The following is a 24,991-nucleotide window of genomic DNA, read 5'->3' on the forward strand; positions in this document are numbered from 1 at the left end:
TTTCGATCGACAAACAATTCTAATTATTCTTCATTCCACGTGAACTACATATACAACAACTTAATTACTTCCAGCGAGTAATGTATGGTAATTATGTGTATACATGTTGCAAACTGTATGCAATTAATGGGATGGTGATGTGAGGACTCTAAGGTGACCTTGCTACACGGCGACGCCATGGCTTCCTCTTCCTGGAAATCCAATGCGTAATTCTGTCTCTACATCATTGTGATCGCCATACGTGCTAACATTTGGGTAACTGGGGCATGGTGTCACTTCCTTGAAAGCACCAGTTGGTAACTGGGGCAGTAGTTTGCTCTTCAAAATTTAATAAACATGACTTATCAATGAAGAGAGGGATAATAACACGAGAAGTTTCTAAGAAGACAAATAACTCCATTACAGCTACCTGTTCACGTAGTGATTCATTCTCCTTTAATAAGGATGCTACCTGAAATGAGTGAAGGTTAAGTTTCAGATAAACGCCTGCAAAGAGAGAGGGAGAGAAAAAAGATCACCTTCTCTTCGAGCTGTGAAATCTGCCCTTGTAGCAAATGATACTGACATTAAGAAAGGTGTAAGCATCATGAAAGTTTAGTGTCTCCATTGAAAATTCCACAGAAATTGATTTATAGGCTACAAGTTAAACTTGCCTTCCTTTTTCTGATCTTTTGCAAGCTCTGTTCAATGTTACCTTGTATATCATGCAGCTCGTCAAGCGAGCATGACTCTAGTTCTTCTCCCAACAACTGCCTGCAACAGCGAAAACTTCACAGGTAAAAGTTTATTAAAATAAATTGCATGAGAGCAGAGTAGCACAGGATGACTCACTTTTTAGAGGTTTCAAGAAGCTCAATCTTTTTCAACAAGCAGTCTGCTTCCATTTTCCCTTGCTGCCCTCAATAAAACTAGGTTTTAGAATTCTGAGACAAATTTACATTTCAAAGTATGTGTTGGATGTTCTATGAGAGAAACAACACAAAAACATCTCTTAAAAATTCATTCTTGGATCTGTCAGAAATTCAATTCTATTAAACAAGTACCTCTCTAGGAAAAATGATCTAGTCATGCACTGTTTGCCATTGTTTACTTGACCTATTGTTTTAACTTTCTTATATTGCGCAAACTAGCATCTGAAAACAAGTGAAATAGCATATATATATATGGAAGCCAAATACAGAATAGAAACTTAGTTGCAAGAATGCTCCACCTGAACATCTGGCTCCTGCACCTGAACATCTTGCTCCATTATTGAGTTTCTGGTATTTTCTCTTGAACGCTCTCCATATCGTGCAATGGTACTTTGTATGCTAGAGAAACCAAATACAATTCACCATTAATTACCTTCTAGTATGAACCATTCAAGGAAATGACATTTTACAAAAATGTCATTGGATCGGAACATGAGAGCTAGAATTGCAGAATTTTTGTCTCCTTGATGAGCATAAAGAAAGCGATATTCCTAGTAGGATGAACTATGTTCGTGGACAGAAAACTGTCATTGATCTTCGGTCTCTTATAATCGGTAGTAGTGTTAAACACTATCTACTGAACAGAGACAGTTTAGCTGCAACCAATCATGTTTAAACTTCTTTAAAGGAAATTATCAAGCCCAAAAGTCTAACATCCCAAATTTATCTTCCCACCGGAGAAAATTATCATGTAGTGCGTTACAGAAGGGAATCGGACCATAAATGCTTGGGAGAGTGCATGAGCGCCCTGCAATTATACCATAGCTGGGGGGACACATACTTAATCTTGAAGTAATTGGCCTTAGCATAGACATCTATGAATAATCATTTCGATTCAACTATAACAATCAAATCTTATCTTACTAAGTAAAATAGACTATATGGATCCTATTAATTCATTGAATTTTATTCCTTACTATATTATCAATTATAAATAAATCTTATCTTATTTTATAATTGTTAATCAAGTTTTTTTTTTCTTTTACTCCCTCATTTAAGATATATAGTTCCATATCTTATCGGCCGCTTGATTAATGTCGTTTAATCCAAATTCTCTTAAGCTCTACTAGGTCAACCTAACCTCATGCTTTATTTGAGTGGCTGCAATGCTGAGTTTACAAAACTCAAGAAGTTGGGTTTTATAAACCCAATAGTATTATAAGTGGTTTTGTAAAATCAAGAACTCAGAATTTAAAATTGGATACTAGGTTCAGAATAATTTAAAAAAAAAAAAAATTAGTGGACATGGCCCCAACGCATTGTGGCGGGCAGTCATTTGCCTTTTTTAATTTTTTTGTTTTAAAATTAAAAAAATTTAATTAAATGATTATATTATAAAAATAGATATGATGTGGTGGGACATGTTGCCTTTTAAATTTATGATTGTGGGGAGAGATTTATAAAAATTAAGGATTCTTTATTTTTAATATGGCATGGCACTGTAAGTCCCATAATGAAATTAATTTTATAAATTTAGGGTTATGGTTAACCTTAAACCCACTTCCAGTCAATAAGAAAAAATTAGTTATTTTACACCCAAAACAAGCATCTAATTATTTTAAAAGGATTTTTGGAGTCTCGTTCATTTGAATAGTACATGTGGATGATAAATTTCTTTTAACAAATTTGATAAAATTTGTATTAAAAATTTTGATAAATCCAATGAATGATATCTAATATAAAATCAATAGTTAATTCAACGATAAAATTTTAAACAAATACGGTGGTATCTATATAACACATTTTAATTGAATAAGAAGGATAGGTATAAATTAAATACTATTTTATTTTAAGATAAAAATCAAATATATTTTACAAGGGATGCTTCAATAAGACTATAAATGAACACATAAAAGAACTAATTTGTAAGCATTTTTTTACTAATCAACCATTCACAAGTAAAGAACTAAGCCATAAGTATTATTTGCTAATCAACCGTTCACTTGCCAAGTTTCAGAAAGTTCAGCAAGGTGCACATGCACTATGTGGGAGGAAACTCAAATCAATGATAAAAACATTTAAACACATTTATATAAACTCATATTTTAATTGAATACTTCAACAAACACCGTATAAATTTATATCAGAAGCCTTACTTTATCCTAAGATAAAATTCAAATATATTTTACATTTAATATTTAAATAAGTGTATAATATGAGTTTATAAAAGAACTAACACAAAGCATATCCAATAAAGAATCATTCACAAGTAAGGTTTTAGAAAGCTTATTTAAGTAGTATGTGGTTGACCTACTGCGTAACATGAAGACATGGTATATAAGTGCATATATGATCAATATTAAAAATATTTAAAATTTTATATTGATAAGAATATCCAAAATGCATAAAATAAATTGAATTTATTGACACATCCACTTTATAGCTCGATAAAAATACCGATCAATCATACAGTTCAATGCAATTCAACACTTGAAGGAAAAAAATGAGTCAATAATAATCAGTAACATAGAGTTAGATCAGAAACCAGGGCAATTAATCCCAACTACTCTTCTGTTACAATAAAGATTTCAATCAAAACTTACTCCTATTTTACTCTAAGCTTTCCTAAACTAGATGGCAAAGCAACCCAGTTGGAGTCCAAAGAATTATATCAGAGTTTCATAGCCAGCACTAGTCACCATCTCGTGGTTGATTACGAACTCGCATTCAGTTAGCAATTTCTTGGTCATGTTTTCATCTAAGCTAGCTTCTTGCTCATATCTTCAACTAAATAGCTTCCTACTCTCATCTTCAATTATGCGGCTTTCATGATTTTGATTGAGTAGTTGTTTAACATCTCTTCCTATTTGCTTGATGTAGAAGAGAAAGAGATCATATATTTCTCATAACTGTAATCCGTTTACATATAGGTATTTATATATATAAGGAGGGAAAGAGAATCCTATAATTATGGCATGTCTATTAATTACAATCAATCATAATCTCTATAATCAAGCTAATATAAATCAATCATAATCCCTATAATTAAGAGAACCTTTAGAAGTATTTAACACTCCCTCTCAAGCTGGAGCATATATGTCAATTATATCCATCTTGTCACAAAGTTTTGAAAATCGTTTTCCTCATAATGCTTTAGTGAAGACATCAGCAATTTGGTTGGATGATGATGTGAATGGAGTGATAATTTTGTGGCTCATTACACACTTGAGAATAAAATAACAGTCAATCTCAATATACTTAGTTCTCTCATTAACAACTGGGTTACTTGTAATTTGAATAGCTGCTTGGTTATCACAATATATTGACAGTGGTTCATTGTAGTTGAACCTTAATTCTTCAAGCAAATTCTTCAACCATAACATCTCAGTTACAGTGTGAACCATGACTCTATACTCAGCTTCGACAGTCAACCTAGCACAACAGTTTATTTCTTACTTCGCCATGTTACTAGATTTTCCCCTATATAAGTGCAATACCTAGAAGTGGATCGTCTGTCGATCTTAGATCCAGCATAGTCAGCATTAGAATAAGCTTTGATCTTTAGGTGCTCATTTCTCTTAAATGGCAACCCTTTTCAATGTACTTAAGAATCCTGATAGTGGCATCCTAGTGAACTTACTTCGGCTTATTCATAAAATGATTGACTATTCTAACTGCAAAAGAAATGTCAAGTCTCATTACTGTTAAGTAGATGAGTTTCCCAACAAGCATCTATATTTTTCCTTATCCTCAAAGAACTCTCTAATATCATCCCAAACACTTGAATTGATATCCATATACATATCAACTGGCTTTGTTCCAAGCAATCTAGTTTCTTTGAATAAATCTATAGCACACTTTCATTGGCATAATGAAACTCCAGATTTGTTGTGAGCAATTTCAATTCCCAAGAAATACTTAGGACATCTCATATCCCTTATCACAAAGTGTTGCTGCAAATACTTCTTAGTTTCGTCTATCCCACATATATCACTACCAAATATTAGATGTCATTAACATAAATAATAAAAATGATAATCTCATTCGTGTTATGTCATGCAAACCAGATTGATCCGATTTACACTGTTTGAAGTCAACAATACTGATTATATTACTGAATTTATCAAACAAGGCTACGGGGCTTTATTTAAGACCATAAATAGCTGGTTTAAGTCTGCAAACCATAGTAGTATTCTCCCCCTGAGCAACATACCCTAAAGGTTGCTCCATAAACATGGTCTCGTGCAAATAGCCATAAAAAAGGTATTCTGTTAGGACCCATGAGACCGACAAGAGGGGGTGAATTGCCTTCAAAAAGAAAATGAAACCTTTCTCGATCTTTTGAAATATTAAAGCACTTGTATAAAAATAATTAATAAACTAACTAAAAGAAAGAGGCTACCGATTTTACTTAGTTACAACTGGGAAGGTTGTTAATCCAAGACTTTGAAGCATTAATCAAATTCTCCTTTCGTCGTAGGCGGATAAGCCTCTTACAAGCTTTGGAAGCACATAATCAAAGCAGTAGAATAGTAAAGAAACTCATGTACAAGTGATTTTGAATTACTAGGATCAAGGCCGTATTTATAGCCCTGATCCGGGCATCTGGAAGGATTCCGAGCGCCTGGGTGTGGATAAAATTTTATTCACGTCGCAACGGATCACGACATCTCTGTGATCGATAAGTTTTGTGGTCCGAACACCTGGACTAGGTTTGGGCGCCCGAACCTGGCCGAACCAGCCTTCAGCCAGGGCGCAGCTCAGGGCGCCTTGCCTGGCCCCGAGGGTCCGGGCGCCCGAACCAAAGTCAATAGATTTGTTGACTTTTCAATCCGGGCTCTCGCTTCGGCTCCTCTCGCTTGGGTGATCTTGGTCATCCAGAATAGGGCTCACCCGAACCCATTTTTCGGCCTTCTCGAGTAGTCTTCCGCTATAGCTTCTCGTCCCTCGAAAACGCCACACGTCTCCTTCTCATCTGTCAGCGTAATCTTCCGCAGCACCTCGTCCTTCAGAAGCACCGAGTCCGTCGACTCTCTCCCATGTCATCCTTCTCGCTAGCTGTGTCTTTCGCTTGACTTCCTGTGCTCCTAAGTTCTTGTACACTTAGACACAAGACATTAAATAAACACAAGATCTAACTTAACTCGATTGACCACATCAAAACTATCTCGGGGGTACTAACACATTCTTCAAATCTAGCTAATACATTGGTTAAGACTGATTGATAAAGAAAGAGAATAGAACTCTAATAGAATTCAAGCAAACAGTAGGAGAGAACATATCAAAGTAATCAATACCATGAGTCTGTGTAAATCCTTTGGCCACCAGATAAGTTTTGTTTTGATTAATAGTACTGTCAACTTTAAATTTCAGAGTAAATACCTAACGACATGCAACAATATCAACAAAAGATGGTGCAGCCACCAACTCCCAAGTACCACGAGAGATAAGTGTAGACATTTCCTCATCTATTGTAGTTCACCAAGCCGAGTGTTAATAAGCCTCAAAGTAGGAAGTTGAAACTTCTGTAGATGATAGAGAAATAGCAAAAGTGCAGAATGCAGGACCAAGTTAATCAAACAAAATATAATTAGACAGGATGAGTAGTGCAAGACTGAATACATTTATGAAGAGCAATAGGTAGATTAATATTGAAGGGGCAAGGAACATTAGGATCTACAAGAAGAGGAGGTGAGGGACATGAATTTGGTTTTGGTCGAGCACGCCTCGTGTACACTTGCAATGGTTTATGAGATGAAACATCTATAGTGGGAGACATGGATGGTGGGATAGGTAATGGAGGAGACGTTAATGTATCACGTGACTGAGCTACACGGGGGAAAAGTATGGTTGGGACTCAAAAAACGTAACATCAGCACAGATGTAACTGCGTTTTGTGAGTGGGTCAAGATAACAATATCCTTTTTGTGTACAAGAATATCCAAGCAAGATCCATTTAATAGAGCAAGGAGATAATTTATCTAAGTCAGGAGTAAAATTATAAACAAAACAAACACAACCAAATATGCGAGGAGGCAGAGAGAAAAGAAATTTGTCAGAATGAATACAAGAGAAGGGGATATCCCCATGTAACACAGTAGAAGGCATCCTATTTATGAGAAAGCAAGTTGTGAGTACAACATCACCCCACAAAACTCAGGAACATGTATGTGACAAAGAAGAGTACAAGCTACATCTAAAATATAACGGTATTTGCGTTCAATAACTCTATTTTGTTGGAAAGTATATGAACAAAAGGTTTGATAAATTATGCCATGAGAATTACAGAATATAGACATTGTTTTCTGAGTGAACTCAAGTGCATTATTGGTACAAAGAATGCACAAGGCAACAGAATATTAAGCTTTTATTTCGTTATAAAATGATATTAATATCTCAGGAACCTCACTCCTATTTTTGAGTAAATATAACCAAGTCATGCGAGAATAATCATGAATAAAAATTATAAAATACTGAAAACCTCCTCTTGACACAACTCTACTAGGTCCCCAAATATCACAATGAATAAGTTCAAAATTAAAAGAACTACGTTTATCAACTTTAGAAGAAAAAGAAGTACGACAGTGTTTGCCGAACTCACAAGACTCAGATTAGAAACTAGTAAATGGAATGGGAGCTAACTTTTGAAAGTGAATGAAGATGAGTGACTTAAACGACAATGCCACTGAGAAGGAGACACAATTGCTGAGAGCGCCTGAGAACTTACAGGTATAACCGAATCCAGATAGTATAGGCCATCACTCTCATGTCCTCCACCAATTATCCTCTTCGTGTACAAATCCTGAATAATACAATAGGATGGATAAAATGATATAGAATAATTATGAGTTTTTATTAGCTTGCTTATGGATAGTAAACTAACAAGAAATTTAGGTGCAAAGAGAATATTATCAAAAGTGATATTTGCAATAGGCCTGACTGTTGGTGCAATTTACACTAATGATCTAACTCAAGTTTTGATGAATGACAAGTGGATTAAAGTTAGAGTATCTGTGATCTAATTGCTTTACCAAGTATGCAGGAGTTGACGGGTCTGAAGGACCTGACAACAGGCTGAAATTCAACCAGGTCCGCAAGACCCGATATCTGGTGGGAAGTCTAATTGGATCCGCGGGACCTGACAATCGGTTGAAGTCGAGTTGGGTCTGCCCCACCTAACAACTGACGGGAAGACCTGGTGGGTCAAAGGCAAGTCAAGCGACTGTAGTTGATAAGAAAGAGGTAAGCAACTGGAGAAGAAATCCAATGACAACTCGTTCCCGATTGAGGGAACAATAGGCGTCGGTCCAGCTTAGGTCCATTTGGAAAATCTAAGCTGAGATCTTGACTAGATCATAATTTCGGGGAGACAGGATTTAATTACTACTATTATCTTACTTATTGTGCTAACTCTATTTTGCAGGGTAATTTTTATGCCTGGACTAACTCTTTTTTGCAGGGAAGAAGTTGCTGAAAAAGTATGTCCAGGCACCCGAACCAGCTTCGCTCGAGTGGCCTGGCAGGCACCAGGCCCCCGGGGTTGGTCCAGGCGCCCGAAGCAGAAAAGTCATCCAGAAGCTGAGTTGGAGCGCGACAATGGGCCGAACCCATGTCAATGGTCAAGACGCCTTGAGGGGTTCCAGGAGCCGGAGGTGGATAAACTTGACGAATCAAGTTTCGATGAGAGATCACCACGTTAGCAACGGTCCAAGCACTCGGAGGGGTTCTAGGCGCCCAAAATGGGACTATATAAAGGCCTTCGTATAGCAGGTTCAGAAAATCATCTGCTACGACTTTTATATTCATGCGTTGCTCCGAAAAGACTTTGACGATACTGAAAAGCTTCTCCGAAGTTCGAAAAATGAAGATTTCTTCATATTTCCTTTCTGTTTGTTGATAACATTTACGTTTCAGTTCTTATACTCAAATCTTTGTAACCTATTTTTGAAATGATAGTGATTGTCCAACGAAAGCACTCAACGAGCGCGTGCCTTAGAGTAGGAGTCGTCGAAGTTCCAAATTAAGTAAAAATTATTTGTGTTACCGTTTATACTCTCATGTTGCTTTTCCTCTACGTATAGTCTGTTGGTGCAGGTAGCACTAACGGTCTAACCTAGGTTTTGATGAATGACAAATAGGTTAAGTTAGTTTTGTTGTTGTCTGGCACGAAGTCCAGCTAGGTCGACGGGCTGACCGGATAACTGGCGAGAAGTCCAAGCGGGTCGACGGGCTGACCGGACGCTTGGCGAGAAGTCCAAGCGGGTCGACGGGCTGACCGGACGCTTGGCGAGAAGTCCAGACGGGTCGACGGGCTGACCGGACGTCTGGCAGGTAAGTGAGGTAAGTCACTGGAGGGGAGTGACTGCGAGGACGCATTCCCGGGAAGGGAACATTAGGCGTCGATCCGGCTTAGATCCATTTTGGATATCTAAGTCGAGATCGTGACTAGATTCCGGTCTCGGAAAGACGGAATCTAAGTCATACTATTTGTGCTAATTCATACTATTATAAAATGTGCTAACAATGTATGTTGCAGGATATATATTGCCTCGGACTAACTTTGTTTTGCAGGAAAAGGGAGTTTTCTGGAACAAGGTGGTCCGGGCGCCCGGAGGGGATCCGGGTGCCCGGAAGGCAAATTATATCCAGCCAAGTCGTCGCCACGTGGAGCATCTCGGTTTGAGCAGCTACGTCACATTCCAGGCGCCCGGAGCAACATATAAAAGAAGCCCCAGGCAGGAGCTTCAGATAATCAATCATCAATCTGAGAACTCTTCTACTGCTGGTCCTGCTGCTCTACGTTCCTGCGACGCCGACAAAGCTCCGACAAAGTGCTCATTCGGTTTTTAGTTTATTTCTTTGTCGGTATTACTTTGTTTCATTAGCATTTCCTGTATTCATCTTGTAACTATATTCGAATTGCTAGTGATTGCCCAACGAAAGTGGTCAAGGACCACGGGCCTTCGAGTAGGAGTCGTCACAAGCTCCGAACGAAGTAAAAACAACTGTGTTCATTTACTTTTCCGCTGCGTATTTTTACTCGACTTTTTGAATCGATATTCACCCCCCTCTATCGAATCTAACGGTCCTACAAGTGGTATCAGAGCAGGTACCGCTCTGATTTGGTGCAACCACCAATCAGACTGGGGGTGAAATTTTTTTTCTCCTTTTTTTTTTCCGGTCTTCAGTTTTACACTTAAACTCCAAACTGGTTTATCATTTTTTTAAATATTTTTTGTTGCAATTAAATCTAAATTGGTGCAACACCAATCTAGATTTTTCTTCTATTTTCTCTTCCCGCACTACTAATCCAAGACCAAGTCTTAGGATATTTTTTCGATTATTTACCTGTGTACAGGATGTCCCAACAAGAAGGCTTCAGCACAGTACGACCTCCACTCTTTGAGGGCGATTTCCGTCTTGGAAGAAGCGCGTGGAGGTCTACCTCAAAACAGACTTCGACCGGTGGATGAGCGTTACGAGACCCTACAAAATTCCAATGGACAACTCCGGGAATATACTGGACTGGACAGCTGATTTGAAGAAGAAGGCGTCAGAAAATAAAGCAATCAACACTCTAATGCGGATTAACAAGAGAAGAACTAAAAGAGTCGGTCCACACAAAACGCTAAAGAGCTGTGGGACAAATCGAGCTGCACGAGGGAACGAGCGGCGCTAAGGTAACCAAGCGAGACTTGCTCTTAAATAAAATTTTTAATATAAAAATGCGAAGGTGAAACAGCGAATCAGCTCCACGCGAGGATCAAGGACATCCTCAACGGGCTTCATGCGATAGGCCACCGGATGGAAAATAGAGACTTAATAAGGTAGCATTAAATGCTTTTCCACGTAATAGTTTGTGGGCATCAATAGTGGATGCCTACAAAATTTCTAAAATCTTTCTAAGTTAAAGTTAGATGAGCTTTTTCGTGAATTAGAATTACATGAACAAACTAATCTGGAGCCGAGAAAGGTATAGCTTTATTTGCAGTTCCACCAAAGAAAAGAAGATTCCGACCAAGATTCCGAAGACGAAGAAGACGAAGAACACCGGTGAACTTGGTAAGAAAAATGTTCACCAGAGAAAGAAGCACCAAAAAGGACCTTCAAAAGATCGGTTCTCCCTCGGAACAAAAGAACGTGACTTGCTACGGCTGCAATAAAAAGGGACACTACAAGAACGAATGCCCAAAACTGAAGTTCGACAAACCAAAGCCAACCAAAAAGAAGGCACTCAAAGCAACGTGGGACGACTCCTCGGACGAATCGGAGGAAGAAGAGCGGAAACATCAGAGCCATCTCGCACTGATGGCCCACGAAGCTGAAACAGAAGACGAGTCGGAAGATGAAGACGGGTCTGAACCCGAAACAAGCCACGAGTCCGTACTCGTTTCCGAAGGCCCGAATGAGGTATATTTTAATTTAAACAAAAAATTTTTTAGAATTATTTCCTGTTTAAATAGTAAATTAACTAAAATAGAAAATGAAAACAAATCACTTCTTGAGGAAAATCAAAACCTCAAGGAACAAATCAAAAATTCAAATCCAACTCAAGATCTAACACTTGAGGAGGAGAATTTATCACTAAAAAATGAGATTAACAATTTAAAAGAAATGTTAGAAAAATTCACAATAAGATCAAAAAATCTAGACTTAATCCTAAATAATCAAAAAGCATGCTATAATAAAACCGGACTAGGATATAAGTCGAATTCAAATAAAACCTTCAAATCATTAATAACCCAACACAAATCAACCAATCTAGCTTGGGTTCCGAAAGCGTGCTTAACCACGCAAATAGGACTTAATCAATATTATATACCTAAAGAAAAAATACATTATATAAAATCGAATATACCAAACCAAAATCCAAAATACAAACCTAAATCAAATTTAAAATCTAAACACTTTAAAAATCAACAAAATTATCACCAAGTTAACCATAACTATAAAAGAAACAGACACAAACCTAAAAAGAAAATTTAAATTAAAAGGTCAATAATTCAGGGGGAGGCTCTAGAATAGCTGACACCTCCAAAACTAACTTACCCGACAGGGTAATCTAAAACAAACTAACCCGGCAGGGTAATTAGGATTAGAGACTAAGTTTAACTTGAATCATGATACTGGTGAAGTTTTTGGATGATAGTACGTTAGGAAAACTTGGGCATCGCATGTCTAGAAAGATATGGTTTCGATCTGGTGCATTTGGCCAAGTGGAACTGACCGAAGCTACCCTTAAATGGATCCTAATCAGTTAGACCAAGATTTAGTACTAAGCTCCGTGGATAGGACTATTCGGAAAATCTCGAAAGGTTGGTTACTTCTAATGACGTCCATGTGACTCACCAAGCTTAGAAGTTTATCCGAAGAATGCCTATTTGTGGAGACCAAAGCTAAATCTGAATCTAACACAAGTTAAACCAAAACTCCATAAGTAAAAATCTAATTTCATCTCACAAAATCATAGGATTCCCTGATTGATAATATAGATCGGGTGAGATGAATAAATTTCAAAATTTTAAACTTAAAAATTAATTTCAAAATTTTAATTTTAAACTTAAAAATTAATTTCAAAATTTTAATTTTAAACTTAAAAATAAATTTCAAAATTTTAATTTTAAACTTAAAAAAAAATTTCAAAATTTTAATTTTAAACTTAAAAATCAATTTCAAATCTTTAAAACTTAACTTAAATAATGCCTGCTCAAAGAGACTAACTTTAAATCCTACTTACTGTAGGAAACTAAGTGGATTTTGGACAGTGGTTGCTCCAAACATATGACTGGAGATCACACCAAGTTCACTCAACTCACTTACAAAAGCTTAGGAACAGTTGTCTTTGGAAACAACGGCAAACTCAAGGTAATTGGTATAGGTAATATTGAATTAAAATTAGACTTTATAATTACAAATGTTTTACTTGTTGAAAATTTTAAATATAATCTTCTGAGTATAAGTCAATTGTGTGATACTAGGTATAAGGTTAAATTTCTATCCACAGAGTGTTTAATCAAACATCTAGATAATCCTACCATAAGCCTAAAAGGTTTTAGAAAAGACAACATCTATGCCATCAACTTAACTATTTCTTCCATTAAGTGTTATTTAACACAAAAAGAAGAAACTTGGTTATGGCATAGGCGGATGTCTCACACCAACTTCAGAAATATAAGTAAACTAAATGGACTTGTGAGAGGCTTACCAAAATTACCTAACTTAGATTCAACCATATGTAATGCCTGTCAACAAGACAAACAAACTAAATCCACTCACAAACAAACAAATCAGCCACAAACTAACTCAATATTAGAATTTCTACATTTAGACCTTTTTGACTCCCATGGAGTCAAATCTATAAATGGAAACTTATATTGTTTAGTAATTATAGATGATTATTCTAGGTTTACTTGGGTAAAATTCTTAAAACATAAAGATGAAACTTTTGAAATTTTTACAAATTTTTGCAAACAAATTGAAAACGAAAAAGATATTAAAATTAAAAGAATTAGGGATGAACGGGAGAATTTAAAATCACAACTTTAACAGTTTTTGTCAAATACCATCATGAGTTCTCATGCCCTAAAACCCCAACAAAATGGGATTGTAGAAAGAAAAATAGAACCTTACTTGAAGCTTCAGAACAATGTTAAATGAATATAACCTACCTAAATACTTTTGGTCAGAAGCATAACAGAACAACAATAAATAAAACCCATAACAAAACATTCTTCGAAATGTTTTATAATAAACAACCAAATATAAAATATTTTAAAGTATTTGGGTGCCCAGTTTTTATCTTAAATACAAGAGAACACTTAGGAAAATTCTCCTCTAAAGTTGAAAATGGAATCTTTGTAGGATATTCCCTAAATAGTAGAGGCTATAGAATTTACAATAAGGTTACTTTAAAAATTGAAGAAACTACTAATGTAAAATTTGAAGAAACTAAACAAGACTTAAAACTTACACAACCACCTGAATTTGTTCCAGAAACCAACTAGACTCTAAGTCATGAAGAAGAGGAACAACATCAAGAGAGTCAACCCACTAGAACAATAAGGGTTAACCCAAATCACCCAACTGATCAAATAATTGGTGACCCAGACTTGAGAGTTCAAACCAGATCATCTTTTAGAAACCTAAGCCAAATTTCTTTAATTTCAAAAATTGAACCCAAAACTGTGGATGAATCCTTACTAGACCCAGACTGGATTATAGCTATGCAAGAGGAACTAGCCCAATTTGAGCGTAATGAAGTTCATCAGTCAAGTCAAACACTGACTGCTTATAATCAACTTAATCTGACTAACCAAGTGAAAGCTACTATCTTCTGATAGTTAGTTAGTACCTAATTGGTTAGACAGCTGTTTAATTTTAAGTGTCAAGTTCAGGGGGAGAAATTAATTAAAATTTTGTGTGTTTAAAAAATGCTTTTTATGTTTGAACATTAGTTTACAAAAAGTTAAATTTAACTAAGTGTTTGAAAAACTTGGAAGTTTAATCCCACCTAATTTTCAAACCTGATTTAAAAAGTTGACTATTGAAAATTAAACTTTCCAAATTTAGCTTTTATCAACTTAGCCTTAAAAATTTATTTTGGCAAATTTAATCTTACTTGTTTAATTTTTGCTTTGTTTTGAAAAATTGAAGTTGAAAATTTACCTTTTAAAAAGTAAATGTTACTTAAACCTGAAAAGAAAATTTACCTTTTGAAAAGTTGAAAAACCTGATTTTACACGCTTGAAAAGTTAAAACTTGATTAACTTTAAAATTATACTTTTCAAAATTCAACTTGTCTCCCCTAAGTCAACTTGATTTTTTTTACTTGGATTTAAAAATTGTACTTTTTGAATTTTGAACCAAATATTTTTCAAAATTAACTGTGATTATTTTTTTTTACAGTAACTCTACACTATGATTGTTTACCCTTGTTTTTTTTTATGAATGCCAAAGGGGGAGGGTTAGGTGGTTAAGTTAGATAAACCAAATTGAAAACACTAAAACTAACTTTAAAACCGAGGTACCTGTTTTTTGCGTTCTTTCACTAACTTAACCAGGTTGTCATTCCATCAAAAAGGGGGAGATTGTTGGTGCGGGTAGCACTAACGGTCTAACCTAGGTTTTGATGAATGACAAATAGGTTAAGTTAGTTTTGTTGTTGTCTGGCACGAAGTCCAGCTAGGTCGACGGGCTGACCGGATAGCTGGCGAGAAGTCCAAGAGGGTCGACGGGCTGACCGGACGCTTGGCGAGAAGTCCAGACGGGTCGACGGGCTGGCAGGTAAGTGAGGTAAGTCACTGGAGGGGAGTGACTGCGAGGACGCGTTCCCGGGAAGGGAACATTAGGCGTCGATCCGGCTTAGATCCATTTCGGATATCTAAGTCGAGATCGTGACTAGATTCCGGTCTCGGAAAGACGGAATCTAAGTCATACTATTTGTGCTAATTCATACTATTATAAAATGTGCTAACAATCTATGTTGCAGGATATATATTGCCTCGGACTAACTTTGTTTTGCAGGAAAAGGGAGTTTTCTGGAACAAGGTGGTCCGGGCGCCCGGAAGGCAAATTATATCCAGCCAAGTCGTCGCCACGTGGAGCATCTCGGTTTGAGCAGTTACGTCACATTCCAGGCGCCCGGAAGGAATCCAGGCGCCCGGAGCAACATATAAAAGAAGCCCCAGGCAGGAGCTTCAAATAATCAATCATCAATCTGAGAACTCTTTTACTGCTGGTCCTGCTGCTCTACGTTCCTGCGACGCCGACAAAGCTCCGACAAAGTGCTCCTTCGGTTTTTAGTTTATTTCTTTGTCGGTATTACTTTGTTTCATTAGCATTTCCTGTATTCATCTTGTAACTATATTCGAATTGCTAGTAATTGCCCAACGAAGGTGGTCAAGGACCACGGGCCTTCGAGTAGGAGTCGTCACAGGCTCCGAACGAAGTAAAAACAACTGTGTTCATTTACTTTTCCGCTGCGTATTTTTACTCGACTTTTCGAATCGATATTCACCCCCCCCTCTATCGAATCTAACGGTCCTACATAGTCTTCCTTTTTTAAAAAGCCACGATCGTTATTCACCCCCCCCCCCCCCTCTAGCATCTTTCCTATCCAACACTGACAACACCTCTTCCCGTAATCGGTGAATAGGTATCATTGGCTAGACGGACACTGGATAAAGAAGAGGAAACAAAAGAGCAAGAGAAAATAGACTTGTTACCAGTAATATGAGCAGATGCACCGGAATCCAGCGTCAAAGACTTATCACGAGACACGGCAAACGCACCTGGAGAGGATGAGGCAGCAGTGGCAAAGGGAATGCTAGTAGAAGAGCGAAGTAATTTTTCATAATTAGTACAAGAAACAAAGACTATATCATCATGACCGGCAATGTCTGGTGATGGAGTCGATAGTTCGGTAGACGCATTATTAGGCCAGTCAGGCTTATCAAACTTTGTCCAACACTTATCGGAAGCATAGTTGGAATGACCACAGTGAACACACGAACGACTACTCCTTATGGTATCAGTTTCACAACCACAACCATGACTACTATTACGACCCTGAAAGAACCCACAACTGCAAGCCGTCGTAGTCAAAGTGTCGAAAGATGAGAAAAAACTGGTGTCAGGATGACCTGAGGTACACACAAAAAATCCGAGGCAGAAAAGGATGACACAGAAATTGAGACGTCAGTGCCAAAATCTACAAAAATGACGTTGGTGTTGAAATCAACAGCACAGGACGTCAACATCGAAATCAACAGAAAAGGACGTCGACGTCGAAATCAACAGAAAAGGACGTCAACGCTAAAATCGACACAAAAGGACGTCGGTGCCAAAATCAACAACAACAGTATGAGGCAGCAACAACAACTTCAAAATTAGGTTAGAGGAGAATCTGACTCTAATATCGAGAAGAAGAGAAAGAGATCATATATTTCTCATAACAATAATCCACTTGCATGTAGGTATTTATCTACATAAAAAAGGAAAGAGGATCATATAATTATGATATGTCTATTAATTACAATCAATCATAATCTTTATAATTAAGCTAATCTAAATCAATCATAATTCCTACAATTAAGAAAATCTTCGAAAGTATTCAACACTTAAATCATCCAGAAAAGCACCCCATAATCTATACCATCCTAAAGACCTTGGTTTAGGGAGAAGTCCACTCAAGAAACATGCTTGTTGGTTTACTTAGCATAGAGAGAAGCCCACCGAATGTGTTGATCTTTGATTGTTGGAATCAACACCTAATTGCTTCGTATATCTTAGTAGATTTATATATTTTTTTCTTATGATTTTTTTTTCTATTTTATGTAGCAAGTTGGACATTGATGCTAACTATCCTTTAGCAAAAGGGATAGCATTAGATGTAATGAGTTAATAATTATAGGCATTAGGAAATTAGTGCCACATGGAATATTTTATGTTTAGAGTTATATATATCTAGAGTCATATATCTATACCATATAACTATCCTCTTACAATATCATCAGTATAGTTTATCTTCCTCCAACTTAGCCAGAACTAAATGAAGATATAAAAAATGAAAAGAACAGAAGAAAAGTGATTCCTTTCTTATTTGACGATTTGCAATATAAGGTTAAACTTGGATCAAGTTCGACATAAGATTTTATTGCAGAAATTTTCAAAGCTTATAAGCTATTCAGGCAAAGAGAAATAAATTATAGCTCATACAAGAAATTAGTGAATCATAAATTGATCAGAAGAATAGTATAAGGCAATGTGATGAAGAAGTTTAATGATGATTATGCTTCTTAGAGAAGACAACCGATTTGCATTTCAATGGGTTATTTAAAACACTACACAACAGTTTGCTACAAGGTTTAAAATCTCGTGTTGAGATTTCGGTCTCAGATTGGAATGATACAGTTTCGATATCGTATCATATCATACAAATACGATTTTGATATTTTTTATATTTATATATAGCAATTATTAGATAAATATATTTCTTGTATTAATTTAAAAATAAGTTGTATATTGATTTTATATAAATTCTTAATTATTGAATATTTAATATTCTTAGAAAAAATAATTAAATATAATTTTTTAAAAAAAAATTGATGTATCAATAACTCGAATTAAAATTGATATATTATAATTTTATAATTTATTTATTTATTTATTTAAATAATATATATTTAAAATAGTAAAAAAATATCAAAATATCAATTAAACAGTAAAAAAAATAAAATATTAAAAAAATATCAAAATGTAAATCTGATTTATTAGAATTTTTAAATAAAATTTAAAACAATAAAATAAAAATTTCCATAATATCAATTAATAAAATTTATTAATTTTTTTAAAATTTTAAATATATTTTATTGGGATAATTTAATTAGGATTTATGAAAACATGTTCGAAATATCACATTTCAATTGAAAATTGTTTGAATTAATTAAATCTTTTTTTTGGTTACAAGAACGACATCGTCCGTCGATCTTGCAAGGTGGTGCCAAAAGCTTCCATGACGCTTCCGATGATGCCCGAGGCATCCCGAGACGCTTCTGGCGATGACTCCAGGTGACACTTCTAGTGGCGCCTCCCACGACACTTTTGGCAACGCGTTGGCGTCCTGCGATCGTTGATCACTCGCGATTTTGCCACGGTGAAGCACGCGAAATTTATTCTCGTGCGATGTCGGTTTAGCTTCGGCATCGAAAAGGTTAATACCAGCAGTTTCGAGTGACACGACTCGATATTTCAAACACGGGTTTGCACTATGTAATGTTTTATGTGAGAGGTACAAATTATATATATTTTTAATAATTGTTTATCAATAGTTTGAAATATTTTATAGTTATAATTAATGTTAAATATTTTTTCAGTAGTTCCCTCATATATATATATATATACCCATGGCGAATAAATTGATGTCTCATTGGGATATATATATATATATATATACCCATGGCGAATAAATTGATGTCTCATTGTTATCCCTTGCATTAGCTTTTAAATATTGCAAATAACATGGTAACTAAACTTCAATAATCTAAGTATCACGCTTAATAAAAAATGATGCAATGTTAGACTTATTCACAAAGTTATTATCTCAAGGAATTTTCTCAGAAAAACAAGTATTTCATTTCTGACCTAAATATTTTTGGGTTTGTTACAAGAGGCATATATATCAATAAGGTGTTTGTGATCGAGTATATTATATCATCGGCATAAAAATCCATAGGACAAATCCATATGTTTGGGTTTGTAACAATAAGCATATCTCAATAAGGTTTTAAAGATTTCATATGAATAATTATCCACCAAGTACAACATATTGTAAAGGGTGACAAATTCAATTTTGATCAATACCAAAGCATGAGCACGAAAAAGATCAAATAAAAAATATTCCATATATATGATTCAATTGTTGGAAGCCTTATAGTACACTTAAGCCTGTACAAGAGACCTGATGTCATATTTATCATCGGCATAAAAATCCATAGGACAAATCCATATGTTTGGGTTTGTAACAATAAGCATATCTCAATAAGGTTTTAAAGATTTCATATGAATAATTATCCACCAAGTACAACATATTGTAAAGGGTGACAAATTCAATTTTGATCAATACCAAAGCATGAGCACGAAAAAGATCAAATAAAAAATATTCCATATATATGATTCAATTGTTGGAAGCCTTATAGTACACTTAAGCCTGTACAAGAGACCTGATGTCATATTTATCATCGGAATGTTGGGAAGATACCATAGTAGTCCAAGTATTAATCTCAACAAGAAGGTTAGGAGGTACTTTGAGGTGCTAAAGATTACATGTTTATGTAGAAACAAACTAATAATTTGGAGGTGATTGGCTACTCTTATTTAGATTTTGTTGGATGCATTGATTCTTGAAAATCAAACATTTACTTATATCTTTATAGTTGCCAATGGAAATACATCTTGGATAAGTATGAAGTAAACTTTAACGGCTACTTCTACTATAGAGGCTAAATTTATTTCTTGTATTGAAGCAATTTCACATGGTATATGGTTGAAGAGTTATATAATTGGGTTTAGAACTATGGATTCTATTATAGGCTATTAAGATTATATATATTGTAATAAGTGTAGCTTTTTATGACTTTCAGGGAGCGTGTTAAAGATAATAAAGTGGGCATTGAACATGTTTACACTAAGTTAATGATTATTGGTCCTTTAACCCAATATGTCAAATAAGAGTTTAAGGATACGTGACTAGAACAGAAGTTGGTATTCAGTTATTTTGAGAAAAATCAATTAAGTTGAACTGAAATAAACGTGGGTTTATTCATTATGTTATGATACAACATTTATAATTTGAGGAACATGCTGTATTGTGATACCTCAAAATAATAATCTATATAAGAAATGAGAACATTAGAGAAAAAGTTGGGATCGTAGTTATTAAGAAAAAATTTTGAAAGATATGTTTAAGATACTATAAGCATGTACTTACTCATCCAATAAATATCTTAGTTAGGCGATGTGAGATCATGGTTTAAGATCTCAAGTCGTGTAGAGGTTTCGATCTCGGACTGAAACGATGCGATTTCGGTACTATATCATGTTGTGCCAACATAATTTCAATATTTTTTAAATATAACATATATTAACTAAAAGTAAAAAAATTTAATATAAATATTTAAAAATTATATATATATAATTAATTTATTAGAGTTTAATTAAGTCTATTTAAATTATCTCAAACATAGTTAAGAATTGATTAAAATTATTAACCTAGGTTTATTATTAAAGCCGAAGTTTAAACCTCTATTCTATGATGGTAGCGGGCATGCGCGGCCTGTCCGAACACTTCTTCGGGCTTGCGCAACGTGTCCAGACTCGTCGATGAGCTCGTGCAACGCCTTGGGACACGTCACCGGGCTCACATGACGCCTCCAAACATGTCTCCTGGCTCGCGCGATGCGTTTGGACTCGTCACCGGGCTCACGTTGCGCGTCTAAACTAGTTGTCGGGCTTGCGCACCGAGTAAGGACACATCGTCGGGCTTGCGCCTTGCATCTGGACAAGTCATTGGGCTCGCGGGCCGTACCATCGAGCTCATGTGGCGCGTATGGACACGCTGTCGGGCTCGCATGACACGTACGGACGCATTGTCGGGCTTGCGCGACGCGTACAGACGCGTCACCAAACTCGAGCATCACATATGGACGCATTGCCAGGCTTGTGCAGCACATATGGATGTGTGGCTGGGCTCGCACGTCGCATATGGATGTGTAGCCAAGCTCGTGTGACGCATACGGACGTGTGGGTGGCCTAACTCGCGCGTCGTGTACGACCACATCGCCGGGCTCGCACGACACATATGGACGTGTCGCCAGGCTCTCACATTGCATACCAACGCATTACCGAGCTCAAGCTGTGTGTCGGTGTTGTGCCAGTCCATGGGCGAAATTAAACAAGATGTTTCACTTGTGTTGGGTGAAACAACTGAAGATTTTAATCTATATGTGAGACCATAATAAATACGCACGTTAATAAAGTAAGAAAGAAACTAAAGAAGACTTAGTTAACAATAATAAAATAAGATAAAATTTATTTAATATAGATGAAAATATAATAGGGGAACAAGCGTAATAGCATAAGAGGATATATATAGTCAATCTCGTTTGGGATAAAGACTATATTATTGTTATTATTGTTGCTCGTTGTATATTAAAAATTATTATTTTATGGGCTCTGATTTGATTCTTTAATATAAGAGATTCAATTGGAGTTATTATTCTGGGTGGAAAAGAAGGATCACAAAATATAAATCAATTCTCTTGCTATCCTTTCCTAACTTATGGTGTATCTCTAAATTTAGGCATTAGAGTTGTTCAATCCAGATAGAGTTTCCAATTATTTATAGAAAATGTAAATCTAGAAAGTAGTCTAAAACTCTAGCTACTTGTAATCGTCTTTATTTTGGTAATAAGTGAATCCTAGAGTAAGAGGGTGGTTCAAACTGTAACAGTTGATACCCTATTCAATTATAGGCACTCTAATTCATCTTATAAATTCTTACCTACTCATGCGGAATCAAAATTGGTTTATTGTATATCTTAACTGTTTTCTAAGTTCTTATTTTATTAATGATTCTATATTAACAGAATATTTGCATTGTTATTGATAGTTAATTCTCGTATACATTAACCTACAACTAATAATAACCATAAAGTTAGTTACGGCTTCCAAATTTAAATATACTAGCTTGTCATTGCTATTGCCATTAAAATGTTATAAAGTATATGTTGTTACCATTGATAGACAAATCAAGATCGACCTATATATCAACATGTGGTAAATATGAATATTAGAATAAATGCTTATAATATGACGAGTTTGGACCTTGAGCTGGCTTATTGGTTTAAATTTAAGCATTTTACAAATAACACATTTGATTAGTTGCCAATGAATGTATATTTTAAATTATTAGTGCTACAATAATCATACCTGCATTGACACATGGTGTACCACTCTGAATTGTGTTGCGGTGTAAAGGAAAACACACTCTAAATGATGAAAATACGAATAAAAGACTTCAACATGAATATATGATTGTATTTGCTACTGTGATATGCCGCTTTAATTACTTTATGTTATTTTGTTACCCTTAGGTACTACTGCATTTCACATTAAGCTCATCTAGGAAGATGCTGCATTTAGCTCTTTCTTCCAGATCATCCGGGATGAGTGGTAGGATGAGTTAATCTATGATTATGTATTTGCTGCAAGTGTTTTTGTCCTATCAAACTTATGGACCTTTTGCTGCCTTGGGAGGAGGCATGTGTTATTTGGCCCATCTATTCGTGCACTTTATATAAACTCCATTTATGTTAAAGGGAAGGTTTAACTTGAGTCAAGATAAGACACCAAATGTCCAAATTTTTGCAAAGAGACCAAGAATCTCTCTTCTTTTTGAATGGTGGCATTAACTTTCTTCTTGGAGCGCTATTATTAGTAAATTTGTCCTTGGTTTAGATAATAAGATAATCCTTTTTTTTGACAACATATATTTTCTCTTTATAATTGATAGCAATTGAGTACATTTGGTACTCTTTCTGAATGGTGTCATGTTAATTTGTTCAAATCCATGGATTGATTATTATGTTTTAACTTCTTTTAGTAACCAAGTGACAAAGATAGTAACTTCCCAGCTATTAGGGTGTGTACAGGTTAGGGCACGTCAGAAAAGAATTTAGTTTTTAGAAAAATAAATTGTCAATCTAGTATGATCTAGTTATAAAAATATAACCACGACATATACCTTGAAAAACAAAATCTAACAAACATGCTAAATTTTTTAATCGGTTTGATTTGGATTTCAGGGATTTTAGATTTTCCAATATTTTTAGAAGTTCAAATTTGTTATATTAGTTTTATTAAAAATTCATAGAAATAAAATATAAAGTGCAATTTTTTTAAAAAAAAATCATATATGAAATTTAGCAATAAAAATGTAACATTTATATAAGAAATCTATAATTATATGAATATTACAAGAACTATACAGTTAAACTATAAATTGTAAATTAGAAAGAAACACAACAACATTTGTTATCATGTTTCAAATATGAACTACTATTATAAAAACATACTTGATAATGCTTCTAACAAAATATTAAATAATTTAGGTAGTTAATTAAAAGTCAAGAATGAACAAACGACGTTATTAAGTATTTACTATAAATCATAAATAAAATTATTAAAAGGGGATGCTAAATGGAATGTTAGTCATGGTAGGAATGCCAAATAGATTTATATTGCTTGTATAGGAAAAAAAAATATATAACGGATAATTAATTTATAATTTATATATTATATGCTATCAAATATTAATTAGATATATGACTGATTAATAATCTAACTTAAGTAGCTTCCCTTTTGATTTTTGAATTCATGCTTCGCCTTCCTCGATCACAATATACATTATGTAATAGCACTTTAGATAGTGTTTATATAAAAGCATGAAAAAACATGTTATAAATCAAATTTTATAGTATTTATTTATTTTATAGTTTTTTTTTATTTTTTTATATTTATTTATTTTTAAATAAATTTACTTGAACTAAATTAACAAAAAGTCAGAATAGATTTGTATGAAATCCATCATGTAGACATGGTGATTAAAGCCATGTAAGTACAAACACAGATGGATTTGTTAATCCAAATTTCACAAGATAGTCTAGTTTAGTGACATGAATTTTTGAAAAATTAGGAGTTATCTAAACCTTCCCTCCCTCTCTCTACTCATTCTCTCTCTCACTTGACCACCTCTCACCCTCCTTGTGTGATTCCGCGGTCTCTTTCTCTGTATGCATCGACCTTCCTTTCTTGGTGGCCCTCTTTCTATCTCTCTCTCTTTCTCTCACTTTCTCTTGACGTCACCACTTGGGTCAGAGAGCAACCGACTATCTCTCCCTTATTTTCTCTCCTTCCTTGTTCGCTATGCCCAACACCCCACAAACTATCACCACTAGTGCACCCCTAGCATTGCCATTGTCGTTTGGAAGTAGGGCAACTCATCGTCCCCTTTCCTCCTTATTCTCTCACGCCTTTCCTAGTTCTTGCATTGTACATTCCCTATGTTTGAAGTCATGTGTGTTTCAATCTCATCCTACAATAGAGCACATCTCTACATTGTCGATCAACTTTTGTACACCCTAAACTATGAATAGAATGATATTTGTGTTCAAGATATTAAAATTCAAGATATTCAATCATTTGTCAACTAATAATCATAAGCAATCAACTAATTCTACGGTAGCGACTAATTATCTAATAATCGCAAGTAATAAAATTGGTGTGTAGCTAAAAATCAGAATAGAGTCGTTGATCAGACATCAAGGGCATTAGTAGTAATTAATAATTATAATTTAGTTGTATGATCGAGGTTTAAAGTATCTAGATATTAACAAGATCGTATAATTTACATGGAGATGTTGTAGATTAAAATATTGAAATAAGGTCCTTATTTCAAAAGGAAAATGCTATGGATTTTTTATTAGTTGGTATTTTTGTTGTTAATTATCAAGTCATATTTGTCA

At 35.0% G+C, this 24,991-nt stretch overlaps 1 protein-coding gene across 2 annotated transcripts in view; it reads right to left on the minus strand.

Moving 5' to 3' along the window:
• LOC121986038 (MADS-box transcription factor 50-like) overlaps positions 1-24,991 on the minus strand; it is a 28,055-nt gene continuing 3,064 nt past the window's right edge. Inside the window, exons 2-7 of one of the 2 annotated variants that reach the window (XM_042539805.1) lie at positions 1,211-1,310; positions 832-893; positions 654-768; positions 519-560; positions 410-451; positions 1-318 (exon numbers count right to left, since the gene is read on the minus strand). In XM_042539805.1, the coding sequence (XP_042395739.1) occupies positions 163-318; positions 410-451; positions 519-560; positions 654-768; positions 832-893; positions 1,211-1,310 (517 nt within the window). In that variant the 3' untranslated portion in view covers positions 1-162. The remainder of the gene's footprint in view (positions 319-409; positions 452-518; positions 561-653; positions 769-831; positions 894-1,210; positions 1,311-24,991) is intronic. The other variant, XM_042539813.1, reaches the window with a different exon arrangement.

Source organism: Zingiber officinale, chromosome 1B (assembly GCF_018446385.1).
Source record: "Zingiber officinale cultivar Zhangliang chromosome 1B, Zo_v1.1, whole genome shotgun sequence".
NCBI lineage: Eukaryota > Viridiplantae > Streptophyta > Magnoliopsida > Zingiberales > Zingiberaceae > Zingiber > Zingiber officinale.